This window comes from Psittacula echo (genome assembly GCF_963264785.1).
Source record: "Psittacula echo genome assembly, chromosome: 5".
Lineage (NCBI taxonomy): Eukaryota > Metazoa > Chordata > Aves > Psittaciformes > Psittacidae > Psittacula > Psittacula echo.
Window position 1 is genome coordinate 13,298,815 of NC_137739.1, and position 16,317 is coordinate 13,315,131.

A 16,317-nucleotide genomic window follows, 5' to 3' on the forward strand; every position below is an offset into this window, starting at 1 on the left:
CTTGTGTTCCAGTTTGTACCCATTACCCCTTGTCCTATCATTGTTTGCCACTGAGAAGAGCCTGGCTCCATCCTCGTGACACTCCCCCTTTATATATTTATATACACTAATAAGGTCCCCCCTCAGTCTCCTCCAAACTATAGAGACCCAGCTCCCTCAGCCTTTCCTCATAAGGGAGATGCTCCACTCCCTTAATCATCTTAGTTGCCCTGCGCTGGACTCTCTCCAGCAGGTCCCTGTCCCTCTTGAACTGAGGGGCCCCGAAGTGGACACAATATTCCAGATGCGGTCTCACCAGGGCAGAGTAGAGGGGAAGGAGGACCTCTCTCGACCTACTAACCACCCCCCTTCCAATACACCCCAGGATGCCATTGGCCTTTTGGGCCACAAGGGCACAGTGCTGGCTCATGGTCATCCTGCTGTCTACTAGGACCCCCAGGTCCCTCTCCCCTACATTGCTCTCTAACAGGTCGTTCCCCAACCTATACTGGAACCTGGGGTTGTTCATGCCCAGATGCAGGACTCTACATTTTCCCTTGTTATATTTCATCAAGTTATTCGCTGCCCAACTCTCCATCCTGTCCAGGTCTCGCTGGATGGCAGCACAGCCTTCTGGCGTGTCAGCCACTCCTCTCCCAGCTTAGTGTCATCAGCAAACTTGCTGATAGTACACTCAATTCCCTCATCTAAATCATTGATGAATATATTAAATAATACTGGTCCCAATACTGACCCTTGAGGCACTCCACTAGATACAGGCCTCCAACTAGACTCCGCCCAATGCTTAATAAAGTCTACAAACTCTGACAACTTCCACCATACTGATGTCAGTATGAGATCAGTAGACATCTTTGATTCGTATATGTGATATTTTCCACTTTAAAAGTCATTAAAATATCTATGTTGTATTTTGGTTCTGCTGTTAAGTAGAATAGGGGTTGGCTGGGAAATTGATACTTGGCATTAACAGCTCCTACATGTACTTAAAGCTTTACTTACAAGAGTGGAATAGATTCAACAGCTGGGGACAGGGGTCAAGTCTGGATAGTGCTTCGGGCGACCTTGAAGAGCCTTTGGTCCCAAATTGTTTTTGCAGAAAGGTGGAAATAGTCTTTGGAAGATACTTTTTTGGAAGCGTAATAGTTATAAAAGCAGCAGCAGTCACAGTAGGGAGGGTGGGGGAAGACATGCAGGACAACTTTTTCTACATACTGGTATTTCATTTAACACCTCAGGCAGTGATAATCAATGGCAGCTCCTTCTCTTTTGGAGCATGTGTGGTACTGATCTGGTAATACCTCTTCAGGGACAACAATATGAAGTTATTGTGAATGGTGGAAGCTACCAGGAGGCTTGGAAACTGCTTTATCCTCTCAGTTCTGGATTTTCCTTTACAGAAAACCACTGAGAAATCTTAAAGAGAAAATGAAGAACATTTGGAGAATAGGAAAGGTGGCCAGAAAATGGGAGACTTGAAAAAGAGCTTTAAGGGATCAAATATGATATGGCATAAACCGTGAAGAGGGTGCCAAAGTGGTCCCTGAATTATTTATGATCTGGGAGCTGAGAAAGTTGGGCCAGTGTGGAAAGAGGTAGAAATTGTTTGAAGTTTGTTGGTGTTGTATAGCACTTGGAGGAACCATTGTTTGTGGTAGTTTGAACTAGTTCTAGGCATTAGGAAGAAGTAATTATTTGGCAGAAGGATGCTCCAAATAGATTACTTTTGCCAGGATCCAGTTAGAGCGTATGTCACTGATTGCTGATGACTGCATTGCAGGGATCTTCCTTCTCCAGGCAGCATGTCCTTAGCAAAACTAGGCATCTGCTTTTGCCTGGGGGAATATTTTGATCATTGCCAAATATGCCATTTAGGCATTGTATGTAGTTGAGGACAAAACCTTGGTCTGTCTTGCATAATTTTTTATTGTCTTTTTCAACTTGAATGTGTAGCCCAGTTTTCGGACATCTTTCTGGCTTGCTTCCTATATGCATCTGTATGGTACAGCTGTCTCCAGTTCCTTCCCATTTCAAATTACTTTTTAGCAAGTCCTTAGTAAAATCACTAGCACTACTGTCAGTAGCTTCAGTTCTGTACTGAAACATGAGATGATGGTATTAGGCTGCTGGGACTGAAATACTTCCGTATTTTGTGATCGTCTATTGCTATCTTAGCTTGCTTTAACCTATGCTGTTCACCTTTAAAACCTGCTTTTCATAAGTGATGCCTGCCTTTCAGCAAAATTCTGCAGAAATGAAACAAATAAGATTGTATATTTTGCATTTACATATATTTTATATGTAAAATTAACATTCATATATTTTCTTGTTATTTTCTCCTGTTTTCTGTTTTTAGAATCAGTTTTCAGTTTCAGAAGATCCTTGAAATTTTTTAATTAAAACACATGAACCCCCAAGCAAAACAACAAACCAAAAAACCCCAGGGTTTGGAAACAGGTAGCTGAAAGAAGTATGTCCTCTATTAGCATACTGAAAATGCCTTAGCATGTCATTTTTTCTAACAGCATTATAATTTTCTAGAATGTAATGGAAGTAAAAGCTGTAGGGTTGTTTAAAATAGATGAGCTCCCCTTTTCCACCCACCTATACACACTCAACTTTTTGCAGGGAGTAAGAATCATGGAGTAGGTAGGAAATAAGTACTGTCACCATCGGTGGCTTCAGATAGGTGATTGATGTGCATGGTGCTGACCATCCTGGCTTTGTCCTAGCAAAATCACTTAGGCCCATGCTTAACCTAAATCATGCTTGAGGTCCTGCTAACATGAAACAGAATGATTAGCATATTTAATACTCTTTTGGCTTATTCTCTGAGTCCTCAGTACTCTTCATGGTCAAATTTCATGTATTTAGTATATTCTTGGAGAGCAGGAGTGACCATTAATTCTAACTAATGGTGAAGTGTAAAACTTAAGACCAATTTCTTTTTCGTGTGGCTGGGAGGGAGAACAAATATATTGGTATAAGCTGGTGAAGCTGATTCTGGCGTAAGTTCAGAATTTGGCATGGGGCGGAGATGCAAGTAAAGCTGTATTGTACTTCTGTGGTTTTGATTCACAGAGGTTTGTGCGAACTTAGGTAGCTGGTGCACACATGGGACATCATCAAAGAGCCCAACCAGAAAGTCAGAGCTTGGAGTTGGAGTGCCATACACCTATACATTTAGAAGCATGTTGTTATAGTGAGGCGAGCAAAGCATCTTTTCATTAAAACAGGTAACTACAGTTTGCTTTCAAAGTTTATTTTTATATATTACAATCTGCAATGTAGTAAATGTAAATGATTTTTAGAGATTCGCTATTTTCATTATTCTTCAATGTTTATACTGCTTGCAAAGGACTGAAAGGGTCCTCCTGTAACTTGCTGCGTTCACCCTATCACTACTACTGGCATAACAAAATATTTTTTTTTATAAGCTAGCCTTTTTTTAACTTGTGAGACTGTTCTAGACCCTTACTTAACCAACACCAAAGTACTTAAAAAGAAATATTTTGGAGAAAAATATTGGTCTAAATCTGTTCTTAACTAGGTTTTCCTTAATTTTTAGTGTGCCAGGGTTGTCTTTAGGTTAAACAGTCTCTTCCTCCTATAGTTTTCTTCCCTGTTCACAGATTGTTTTGCTAGGATAAACAAATCAAACTTTCTTAGGTTCCTGTTACAACATAGCAGCTGCATTCCCCTGAACAACACAAAAATTACTTTCTCTACAGCTCTTGTAGTTGAATTTGACCTGGGGTTTTTTTGCCTTTTTTTTTTTTTTTTTTTAGTGTGATGAAGACAACTGTATGCTACTGGAAGTATCTTTAAGAAATTAAGAAATTAATTGAGAAATAAACCTGATAATCTGCCTTTTTGTATTTGTATCACACTAGGAGCTCAAATTCCTTAAACAGATGCAGTGAAGTCCTGCTTTTCTTCTGAGTTTAGAGCTGAAGTTTCTGTTATTAGAAGCATGACCTTATGTTTTGTATTATTGAATCTTATCCATTTCTATTAATGCAGTCATTAAAGTTGAGCAATTCTTTCTATAGAATATTCTTATCCTTGTCAGTACTTGACAGTACCTTCCAGTTTTATTTCATAAGGAAAATTCATCAGCATGTTGCCTCGTGCCAAAATAATTAATGAAAACATTAAACAAAGCCTGTCCCAAAACATATCACAGAAGAGCTTTCCTTGAGCCTGTGCTTCCCTGTACAAAAATTAATTTGTTACTTAGGTTTTCTAACATTTTATCAAATACATACATGCTGAAACAAAAAAATGACTGTTTTATAAAGCTATTTGACAGTCTTTATTTGTGTCAGTTGTCTTACTAGACTCATTTGAATAAAGCTTGCAGAATCCATTTTATAATCTTCATTCCCAGCTGAAAGAAATCTTTCTTGAAATGAAGCTCTTTTAGACCAAACAAATAGGTAACAATTAAAATTAACTTTTTTCCTAAACAAAGTAAATACTTTTAAAATTAATTATAATGGCATATCACTTTCTCATACATACCTCTTTTTTATCTATTTCTATATGAAAGTAATAATAACTTGTATTGTAATTTATTAAAATCTTTTGGCAAAACCCACAATTTGTCAGCCTACTATGTGCTTAATTCAACTGCAGGGTTCTGTTCCTTAATAAGAGCAAGAAATGTGATTATTAGTAAGTAAGCATGGTCAGATAAGCAATGTGAACAGCATTATCCCAAACAGAAGTGAATAATTTCTGTAACAGGAGATGGATCTGGGTAACCATTACTTTATCGTGTGACAATTGCTGTCCTCTTTGGCAGTCTCTCAGAAGAGCATCACAGAGGGTCACAATTCAACATCTAAAGTTAGAAATGATGTAAGGCTGGTAGTAACGAGGGCCAGCATGCAGCTGCTAAGGTAGATTTCTGAATCATGCAACATGGCTGCCTTTATACATGAGAATCAATTACTGAAAACTTTTCAAGATGGTCAAAATGCGACATTAAATAATTGAGTATCACATCATAGAATCATAGGATAGTCAGGGTTGGAAAGGACCTTGAGATCATCTGGTTCCAATCCCCCTGCCATGAGCAGGGACACCTCACACTAAACCATGCTACACAAGACTCCATCCAACCTGGCCTTAAATACTGCCAGGAATGGAGCATTCACAACTTCCCTACGCAACCCATTCCAGTGCCTCACCACCGTTACAGTAAAGAACTTCTTTCTTATACCTAACCTAAAGTCCTCCTGTTTAAGTTTGAACCTATTACCCCTTGTCCTGTCACTACAGTCCCTAATGAATAGTCCATCCCCAGCATCCTTGTAGGCCCCCTTCAGATACTGGAAGGCTGCTATGAGGTCTCCACGCAGCCTTCTCTTCTCCAGGCTCAACAGCCCCAACTTTCTCAGCCTGTCTTCATACGGGAGGTGCTCCAGTCCCCTCATCATCCTCGTGGCCCTCCTCTGGACTTGTTCCAACAATTCCATGTCCTTTTTATGTTGAGGACACCGGAAGTCTACACAATACGCCAAGTGTGGTCTCACAAGAGTAGAGGTGCAGGATCACCTTCTTTGACCTGCTGGTCACGTTCCTTTTGATGCAGCCCAGGATACGGCTGGCTTTCTGGGCTGTGAGTGCACACTGAATCTAGCTTATGTTCGTTTTCTTATTGACCAACATCCCCAAGTCCTTCTCTGCAGGGCTGCTCTGAATCTCTTCTCTGCCCAACCTATAGCTGTGCCTGGGATTGCTCCAACCCAGATGTAGGACCTTGCACTTGGCATGGTTAAACTTCATAAGGTTGGCATCAGCCCACCTCACAAGCATGTCAAGGTCCCTCTGTATGGCATCCCTTCCCTCCAGTATATCAACCGAACCACACAGCTTGGTGTTGTCTTCAAACTTGCTGAGGACACATCAAATCTTGTCTGCTATTAGTTATCCGGAAAAATAATTATGCAACAAAGTCAAGTACTTAAAATTAGTTATATGAAGCACCTTGGTTGGTCAAAAACTGTAGGAGAGAATTTTTTTTTTTTTTTTTGACTTGTAACATGAAATTTTAAGCACCTAACTAATTTTTTATTAAATTTAAGAAGTCTTGCTCAGTTGTGATTCTTATCATTGCTCATATCTGCAATAGAAGATCCATTGCACATGAAACAGGTGTTTGACTATGTTTGTTTTGTGTAAAGTAGAAATGATCAGCTGTAGAGGAGAATGTCTTGCAAGTAGTACATTAAAAAGCTAATCTGTTTTGTTTAGGGGAGAAACAGCCTCAATATCATTCTTTTGTCTTTTTTACTAAGAGTGTAAGTTTAATTGGAGAACAGATATAAAATACTCTATAGGTCAAATTCATTCTTTTTTAAAAAGTTATGATAAATGTAACAACATAGATGATGTGAAAGGTTAGAAAAGCCATTAAAATACAATTTACACTAATAGAAGTAGTTAGCCTGCATTAGTTAGCTCAAATATTCAAAGTCAGTAAGAAAATGAATAAATAAAAAAGAAGTATATGTATCGAATGTAACAGCCTTTAAGTTTAAACTCTCACATTAATATTGTTTAACAGCTTATAGATAGCATGAAACATTTATTTATGCAATCATGATTATGCCTGATTATTTGTAAGTGGCTTCTAATATTAACTGTTGTCATGTTCATGCCAGAACTAATAGGAAAATTAATTCTAATCTGTAGATCTGTACTGAGTTTAATCTGTATGTGTATAATATTTAAAAATCTGAAGTGATAAAGAGTAGCTGGTTAGTCATGTTACTTAAGCTGGTCCCAAAATAGCAGCTTCCTTTTTTGGTAGTTAGGTTTGCAGCTGTTGTCTCTATCTGTTGTCTCTGAAGAAAATTTTAACATTAAGAGTTGCTGACGTCAATTTTTTTCTTTTTTTTACAGCTGATGTGGGCTTTGCCCCTGGCAGAAGTTATTTGGTTCTAGCTCTGAGTTTGGAAGAAGTTGGTATATAGATTTTCCCCTAACTTTCAATTGATGTGTTTAGCTTTAGTGGGAGTAATACTATCACTTAAACCATGTTGTCGTCTCAAGGAGTTTTGCTACATCCATATGGAGTGCCAATGATTCTGCCGGCAGCACCATACTTCGCTGGACTTGTTCAGGTAATGCAAGGCCGCTTCCAACAAGCAACTTAACTCTAGTGCACTTAGAGTAATAATTGGAATTTTTATGGTTGAGAAAGCAAACACTTTTAATACAGGCAAAAGCTCTCATGTAGTCAGTGAGAAGACAGTAGGAAATCAAGAAGATGGATCACCCTAATCTGTGTATTGACATCTCTCATGGCTGAATAAATGGTGTAGTTGAGCTATATTTGCTTGTATTGATTTGTCTGCTGTTTAACATTCATGCCTTTGCTTCACGAGGTTGACCACAGGGCAGAGGATTTGCTATCCATTCTAGGTTTCTGAGGGAGTCAGCATTCCCACGTCAGGTCATAAGACAAAGTAACTTACCATTATGTGTTTAGGTTAAGTGTTTTAGCATAGCAAATATGAATAGTGTTAAATATGCATTAATTCATATGTTACACGTCACACTGAATAAAAAAGAGTTTGTGGTTTTGTGCGTATAGAAATTTATCACCTTCACAGAATATTTATGCACATCATATGAATTCTTTTGATCTCTAAAAGTGTAAGATCTTGCTCCAGAGCAAGAGTACTGTATTTTAGAAGTTAACTGGCAATTACTAGATTTACTTGATGTTCTGTTGTCCGGTTTTGATTTTATTTTTATCAGTAAGTGGTACTACTGAATTACCTGCTGAAAGACTTAGGGTTTTGAATAGATCGTATAGATGCTAATTAAGCAAAAAGTATTCTGTTATTTACAAAGGTAGAAGACATTAAGAAAGAATTCAAGTACCATTTCCAAACATTGACAAAATTTAAAAAACGGTGTACCCTATAAATGGCAGTAGTTACATATTGTGCATGAACAGGGATGAGACATGCATTTGTATTACAGCATTTCTGTGTCATGCTGGTAATCAGTCAGATTAAGGGGGGAGGAGAGGCAAATTTTCATTATACTCCTTTACTACAACAGTTAGCTGGCACAGAGGGGCAATCACACCATGAATACAGGGGTTTTTCCCATATAGGTCCCTTCAGTAATCGAATACTGAGTTGTGTTCTTCACTTTAGGCTTAATATTAGGAGCAGATGTCTAAAATAGAATTATAGCATTGCACAGTGACCATTATCAGATATCAAAAAACTGTCTTCTGGGATATGAAAGCTGGTGCTGCTTTTTTATGCAGTGAGACACAGTAGCACACTTGAACACATCAAGCAGGCCTTCATATCCATTAGAATTTGGGGGTGAAGGTTGGATGCTGGATCTCAGTCAGACCCTGTGCCATCCTGTCCAATAAATAATTACAAGCAAATCGCGCCTTTCACTCCATGCTGATTGATGTTGAAATTGCTTTTGAAAGTTCTCATAAGTTCCTGTTATAGATTAAGTGCCGGTGTAGGAAAAATAACTGCACCCAACTGTAATGGGTGAATGTAATCAGGTTTAATGGACTTGAGAGCTTGTTGGGAATTAAATAACTATTGATTTGTTGGAAAGTTGCTGTCATTACAAAATGCCACTCTGGATGCATTATCCAAGCAGATAGATTAGAAGAAAGGCCCCTTTGAAAATTCAGGACGCTTTATTTCAATCTTTTTTTCTTTTCTTTCATTAGAAAGATATATCTAGGCCTATGCTACTCCATTAGCATAGGTCTGAAATAGTCAAGCAATCAGAATTGTTAAAAAAAAAAATAGGCATGTTTACAGGTACAGTTGAATAGTGTTCTTTGTATGGATACTTCTCTAGACTCTTCTCTCCCTTTCCTTAATGTCATACCTGAAAATTGCATTTTGGAAACAAAAGATTTGAGTTACTGTCTCAGTGGATAAACTAGAACATTAAATGGCTTAACCACTTTCTCACCTCAAGTTTTTATGTGTGTTTGCAGTATCTGTAGTCAGCTTATGGTACTGGAATGCTTATTTTTTGTCTCCTAGAGTAGACCTTAGTATCCAAAATAAAAAATGCAAAGGGCACTTGATAGGCATATTTATATCATCCTCTTGTAAGCAGTAATTACATAATATTCAGAACTTTAATGGAAATCTTCAAACATATGCCTTGATAAACTGATTATGCAAATGTTTTTGCTGGGTTGCAGGTTGAGAGCCACAACCCTGAAGTATTTCTGAATACAAGGCAGTTTTAACATTCTAAGAGACTTACAAGATTGCAATTTATTTGTATGGATTTCTGCAGAAAGTAGATGTATTTCTGATTAGGGATTCCCCATGATTTCCAATTGGATTTTCACCAAGATTGCATATAAGAACAGTGTATAATACTGCACAGGGATGTGGGGAAATTTTTAGGTTTTTCCCATGTTTTGTGTTTCATGGTTGAGCAGGAGAGAGCTCAGGTCTCTCTGGAGGACTGCTTGTCTTCAGGGGTTCTACGCCTTCAAGCACTGTATGTGATTTTACTTTATTCTGTTTATGTGCAGCCTTTTCCAGCCTCTCCTGCTAAATCCACCAGTAAACTCTATCCTACCTCCTCCTCTTGCTTTTGTCACACCTGCTTGTTACAGAGTACTGGAATGTGTGAAACTTAGAACACAAAAAGAAGGGCATGTACTGTGGATACATCTCTAGAAATACTTTAGATAAACAGCCATGTGTGCTTTCCAATTGTGTGTATTTCTAAGATTTGTATTCCTCTTCCTGAGATCATACGGGTCGTGGTTTAAGCCCATGCGATAACTCAGAACCATGCAGCTGCTCGCTCACTCCCTGCTTTCCTGCCCTCAACTCCCTTTTACCATCCCCTCCCACCGACCTTCCCCCCCTCACCTTCCGTGCTCCCGGAGGAATGGGGAGAATTGAAAGAATGTAATTCCCACATGTTGGGATACGAACAGTCCAGTAACTAAGGTATAACACAAAATCACTACTGCTACCACCAATAATGATAATGATAAGGGAAATAACAAGGAGAGAGAATATAAAACTAAGAGGGGAAAAGGAAAAGAAAACAATAAACACAAGTGATGCACAATACAGTTGCTCACCACCTGCCAACCGATACCTAGCCAGACCCGAGCAGTGTTCTGAGCCTTCCAGGTAATTTCCCCCAGTTTATATACTGGGCATGATGTACTGTGGTATAGAATACCCCTTTGACTAGTTTGGGTCAGGTGTCCTGTCTCTGCTTTCTCCCAGCTTCCTATGCCCCTCCTCCCTGGCAGAGCATGAGACTGAAAAAGTCCTTAATGGGAGTAAATACTACTTAGCAACAACTAAAAACATTGGGGTGTCATCAGCATTGTTCTTGGGGTAAAGTCAAAACCACAGCACTGCACCAGCTACTGAGAATGAGCAAAATGACTGCTACAGCTGAACCTTGGACAATACGTTTGAGAGAGATGATGGAAAATGAAATGCATGTGTTCGTGAAGAGAGAGGAGGTAGTTGTTCAGACATACAGATATGTCAAAATGTATCAAATTATATTCAGTATGCTTGCAAACTTAGTTTTATTTTCCAATAAATAAATACACCTTCAAAAAAACTTCTTAGAATGATGGCATTATTATTGCCTATGATTTCTTAACACATTTTTGATGAGAAAAATAAAATATCTTCTCTCTTCTTCCTTCTGGGTGAAACTGTAGGAGGAAAAGATCACATGAAAGTACAAATGATGCATAAATAGCATTATGTCTCATGTGGGTGGAGAGATGTTTTCTGACTTGGCAGGAAAGATGTGCTATTGGCTTAGCAGGCTGTCGCAATTACGCTGCCATGAGGACCAAGGCAGGTACTGCAGTCCAGCAACTGCACGTGCTCTGTGCAGCAAGGCCTCCTTGGTGTCAAAACCATCATGCCGTTTCTCCTGGCAGGTGAGTTAAGAAAAACGGCATAGAGGATTAGGTGGCAATCTAGTGAAAGACTTCTTATCCTGCACTTGGTTCATATCCCAGTTTTGTCATTTGATTCCCATGAGCGAGCCCTTATGTCCTGATAAGAAGTTGGTAGTGTGTGACGTGAAAAAAAATCCGTCTGCAGTGACCAGGGTATGGGACCATTGTCCTGTTGCCCAGAATTGTGGCTGTGTGCTACTACACCATTTTACGTATCTTTACAGTAAACAAGTGAAACGAAGCTCTCTTTATCATTAAAGTGCAGCAGCAAGAAAACGTTAATATTTCCTAAGAGTAATACGTTTTATAGAGTAATAAGTTAAATGTCTCCATATTAGCTTCATATTTCTAGGCTTTGAGTGGCTTAGGTATATAAATTCTTTGCAATTACTCTGGATATATGGAGTATAAGGATTATGATAAAATATTTTAAAAACACAAATGCCATATCCATTATCTAGTGCTTGTTACTGAAGTATTTATCACATGGCTGATCTGTGTGGCTCAATTTCCATTTAGCAGAGAAAGAATAGTTCACATGCATTACTATAAAAATTATTGAAGTTGAAATTACTTAGACTTTTTGGTAAACTAATGGAAAATTCTATATAAAGAGATAGTTCTATGTAATACAAAATGAGCTACTTAACTTTCAGAAGTAAAAAGTTTTTGAATATGGTTAGTAAAGTATGCTTTTATTTTAGCATGGTCACCAAAAAAGCTTTAAGAGTTCCGAGGGTTTAAGCTTATGTTCATTTGTTAGACTTCACCCAGCTAAATTAAACCCTTTTCTTCTCCTTTCATTTGCTGATTTATTTGTGTGGTGGAAAAGGGGAGGTAGAAGAAAAGTAGGAAATAGATGGCTGATGATTAACTGTCTTAATAAACTGCTGATTATAACTACATAATTCATGAACTTAAATTCTATAGAATGTATATATTTAATTATATCTGTGCATCTGATTTTCTTTAACTGATTAACTACAGTGTTTGACTGACAACTGGAAAAGTGGTAATCTGGAGACAGTTCCATTTTATTTTAAGGCTGAGAGAATTGCCTAGAATATGCTGTGAAAAGTAGTGGTACAGACTTCTTCACAGTTCCATCTTTACCCGTCTGTAAAATCCTTATTTTAGTGCTGTATTGGGAAGTGCTAGCTGTGAATATATTCAGAACACTTGTAGATGCTACTGTGTTAAGCAAATTCATTCTTACTTCCTGGTAGTCTAGTTTTGGAAAATGTCATGGATATGTTGTGTGGCCTTACATTAAAAAGCCTTTTGTAATTTAGAAATTTTTATTTGAATACAGGATTTTAAATAGAAATTATGAGAGGTTTTAATTCTTCACATGTTGTCTGAAGTGGTGTAGAGTTATTTTGGTTGTGTTTTAGATTATGATCTAGTGGAATGCAGTGCATAATTTCTGTTTACATTGCCTGAATTGCCTATTTGAAATGCAGTAAGTAGAATCATAGAATAGTTAGGGTTGGAAAGGACCTAAAGATCATCTAGTTCCAACCCCCCTGCCATGGGCAGGGAGTGCTTTCCTTATGCTTGCATCAATTTCTACAGATGGGAGAATGGACATACTGTGAAAATGAGATCCCTGGTTGCTCAGATGACTTACCTTAGATGCTGATTTATTCTGGCCTGATTGTGGTGCTCTCTCTTAGCAAGGGTTAAGGGTTTCCTATTAGTAGTACTATACTCCCAGCACTTCATGAGTGGAGGACTAACATGTTTTACTAGTGCAATCACTTTTCATCTGTGTGTATATTTTGTTCTATTCTTGAGTATATCTCAAGTTTCTTCTCTCAGTCGAAGAGTTGTGAAGTTTTTCTCCCTTCTGTATCAAAAGGCCTTTTAAGTGGAGATACAGGGTGGTGGTAATGGTGATGGATGTGGTCTGTGTTACTTTGTGTACAAAAATTTTCAGTTATCAATGTTTAAACCTGTGGAAATCATAGAATCATTTAGTTTGGAAAAGATTTTCAAGATCATCAAGCCCAACTGTTAATGTAGAACTGCTGAGCCCACAACTAAACCATGTCACTAAGCACCACATCTACATGTCTTTTAAATACCTCCAGGAATGGTGACTCCACCACTTCCCTGAGTAGCCTGTTCCAATGCTTGACAATCCTTCTGGTGAAGAATTTTTCTTAATGTCCAAACTAAACCTCCCCTGGCACAACTTGAGGCTGTTCCTTTTTGTCCTATCACTTGTTACTTGGGAGAAGAGACCAGCAACCTCTCTCCATCCTGTTTTCAGGTAGTTGTAGAGAGCAATAAGGTTTCCCTTGCGCCTTATGTTCTTCAGACTAAACAACCGCAGTTCCCTCAGCCGTTCCTCATCAGATGTACTCAAGACCCTTCACCAGCTTTGTTGCCCTTCTTCAGACCCAATCCAGCATCTCAATGTCTCTCTTGTAGTGAGGGCCCAGAAATGAACACAGTACTTGAGGTGCAGCATCACCAGTGCTCAGTACAGGGTCTTGATCACTGTCCTAGTACCACTGGCCACACTGTTGCTGACACAGGCCAGGCTGCTGTAGGCTTTCTTTGCCACCTGAGCACAAGCTGGCTCATGTTCAGCACCCCTAGGTCCTTTTTTGCCAGGCAGCTTTCCAGCCACTCTTCCCCAAGCCTGGAGTGTTGCATGGGGTTGTTGTGGCCCAAGTGCAGAACCTTGCACTTTGCCTTGTTGGACCTCATACATTTGGCCGCATCCCATCAATCTAGCCATCTAGCCTGTCCATATGGCTCAGTAGAGCCTTCCTATCCTGCAGCAGATCAACACTTCTGCCCAACTTGGTGTCATCTGCAAACTTACTGATGACTCAGTCGTTATTCCAGGTACTAAACAGAGCTGGCCCCATTATTGAGCTCTGGGGAATGGCTCATGTGACCAGTCACCAGCTGGATTTAACTACATTCACCACCACTCTTGGGATTTGGCCATTTTTTTAACCCAGTGAAGAACACACCTGTCCATGAGCAGCCAGTTTCTCCAGGAGAATGCTGTGGGAAACATCTCCAACCATCTTAGACATGTAAATTGCGACCCATGTAATCCAGGGAAGAAAGTGGCTGGCAAAATGCAAATACAGTGTCTTAAATATAAAATGAAGGTTACCAGCAGCTGTGCGGTTATGCATCAGCTGTCTTCATCTTTACTGACAGTGGTACTACACACTAGCATGTTTCAAACACTTTGAGAACAAATCATGTCAACACTTGAGAGCAAGAAAGAGAAAAATGGGAATTACCAAGTGTTTTACTTGTCTTCTATCCTAGAGAAAGACCTTAGAATTATATTAAATCAGAACCTGAACATAGCTGGGAATTCCAAAGAGTGATTTGAGAAGTTAAAAAAAAACCAAAACACAAAAACCCCCAACTAAACACAAAAAACACCACCACTGTTAGGCTTTTTTAAACTTTATAACCACATATTTGGTCAAAAGCAAGAAAGATGACATATAGTTGAGAAATAAAAGGTGACTAGAGGTAAAGAAAAGCAGGTCTTCCTGAATCTGTGGATGGTTTTCTAGATACAGAATGAATCATTTTCCCGACTAGCCTCAGTGTGATGCTGAGTTTTAGTGAATTAGTAAGTCTGAGAATTCCTTCCTTACTCCTTACTCAGCTTTTGTCTGTAAGCGTGGCTCTGGTGATTGGAGTCAGTTGGATGCTGAACTGAGTACTTAAGATAGAACCTGCTTCAGTTATCTGAAAAGAAGTTTGATGCCATAGATACCTCTATGCAAAATGATTCCTTATTCTCCAAGTGTTGGATATGTATTTTATGTGTACAGAGTTTTGTTTTATTTTTAGGAAAGTAGGTTTAGATAGACAAGCTTTTTAGTATTTTTCTTTCTCTTCTCTGATGCATTAGATCTTGTCTGTGCAAAAATACTGGAGATCAATTTTTAATATTTTGAAAAATACACAAAAGCCTGTTTTTAATGAAATAAGCTCACATTTATTAGGTTCTCTTTCTCTTTGACTTGGAATTGCTCTGAAAATCACTATTTGGAATATTTTTTTGTTTTTCTGGCCTTATGTCTAAAACAAGAATAAAGCAAACTTGAAGTCTTGAAAATCTCTTAACCTGTCTATGACCAACTCATAAAATTAAAAATCTAGCTTCCATGTTCTCTCTGTCTTCTCTTTCCATTTAAGGCACAAGTACCCATCTCACTTTTTACAACCTAAATATAATGAGGAGGGACCTAGCAGTTATCACTGGTTGGATCCAGTAACAGAAGAGGGTTTAAGGCAGCCTGGAACACCACAGCTAGTGTTATGTCCAGTTCTTAAAAGATGAGCCAGTCTTTATCAAGTTGTTCTTCCTACTTGATTTTCCCCTATCAAATCTGTTCTTTTGTTTGCCATTCATTAAAAAAAATACAAAATCTGCATTTGCAGAAATGGCTCTGGGTAGTTCCACTTCTGTTTATTCATTCAGAATCTTAAATATAAAATGAAGGCAAGTATTGTCTGTAAAAATTTACTTCTGTATACTTCCAAAGGTTAATTGTTGGTGATTCAAAGCAGTTTTTCAAAACTAATCATTCTGTAAGAAAATAAATAGGTGGGTTGGTTTCGTTATAGCATTGGTCGGTGTGTGCTGGGAAACTTGTCTTTGCAGGCTTCCGTGGTGACTTATTTTGTAGACATAAATTGTTAAAACACATTGAAGCCTTTTGAACACTGCTGTTATAGGAAATTAAATAAATCCATTGCAGGATTCTCAAAGTACCATTCTTAACTGACATAACACAACCATGTGCTGGATTGACTGAAGTGAGTACAGGGTCATTTTGCTGCAGAAATTAGTACTTTGATTTTTTTTTTATGCCTTCCTCCATGAAGGCGCAGTTAAAATCAGGCATAGGGAAATGTAACAGATGTTTGTACACATTTCCCATCTGAAAATGCCTTCCCCTGGCCAAGGCGATTGTTAGGCACAATTAAGCCCAGTATATACATCCTGTACAGTAAGCCAAGTCTGCTGAATATGTTCCCAACAGGGAAGCACAGATTTGGAAAGAAGGCAGTTTACATGAACTTTTATCTGCAATAGATTTTTGAGAGTCACTGTGTGAATATCATAGGAGACCTGACTGACAGTTCCGAGTCTGTGCTGCGATGCACTGTGCTGTAAACTTTACCTTTAAGAGAAACTTTCAATCCATGAGAAAATTTCATATGCATTTCAGGGATGCTAACACTTGGAATCTGATTTGTGAGTGGCATTTTGGTATTATGCTGCCAACTGACTTAAAAAGCTTGTGATATCATGGCTTGTAATGTTCTGCGTTCAGTCTAATTGTCAC

At 38.6% G+C, this 16,317-nt stretch overlaps 1 protein-coding gene across 10 annotated transcripts in view; it reads left to right on the forward strand.

Moving 5' to 3' along the window:
• Positions 1-16,317, forward strand: part of RBFOX1 (RNA binding fox-1 homolog 1) — a gene marked incomplete at both ends in the record, with an annotated part of 1,305,905 nt that overhangs the window by 1,046,387 nt on the left and 243,201 nt on the right. For 4 of the 10 annotated variants that reach the window (XM_080617600.1, XM_080617599.1, XM_080617595.1 and 1 more), the window contains one exon: positions 6,752-7,130. The exons of 5 other annotated variants lie outside the window; for them this stretch is intronic. In XM_080617600.1, the coding sequence (XP_080473726.1) occupies positions 7,044-7,130 (87 nt within the window). Of the gene's footprint in view, positions 1-6,751; positions 7,131-10,768; positions 10,952-16,317 lie in introns of those variants that run through there. One more of the 10 variants, XM_080617597.1, reaches the window with a different exon arrangement.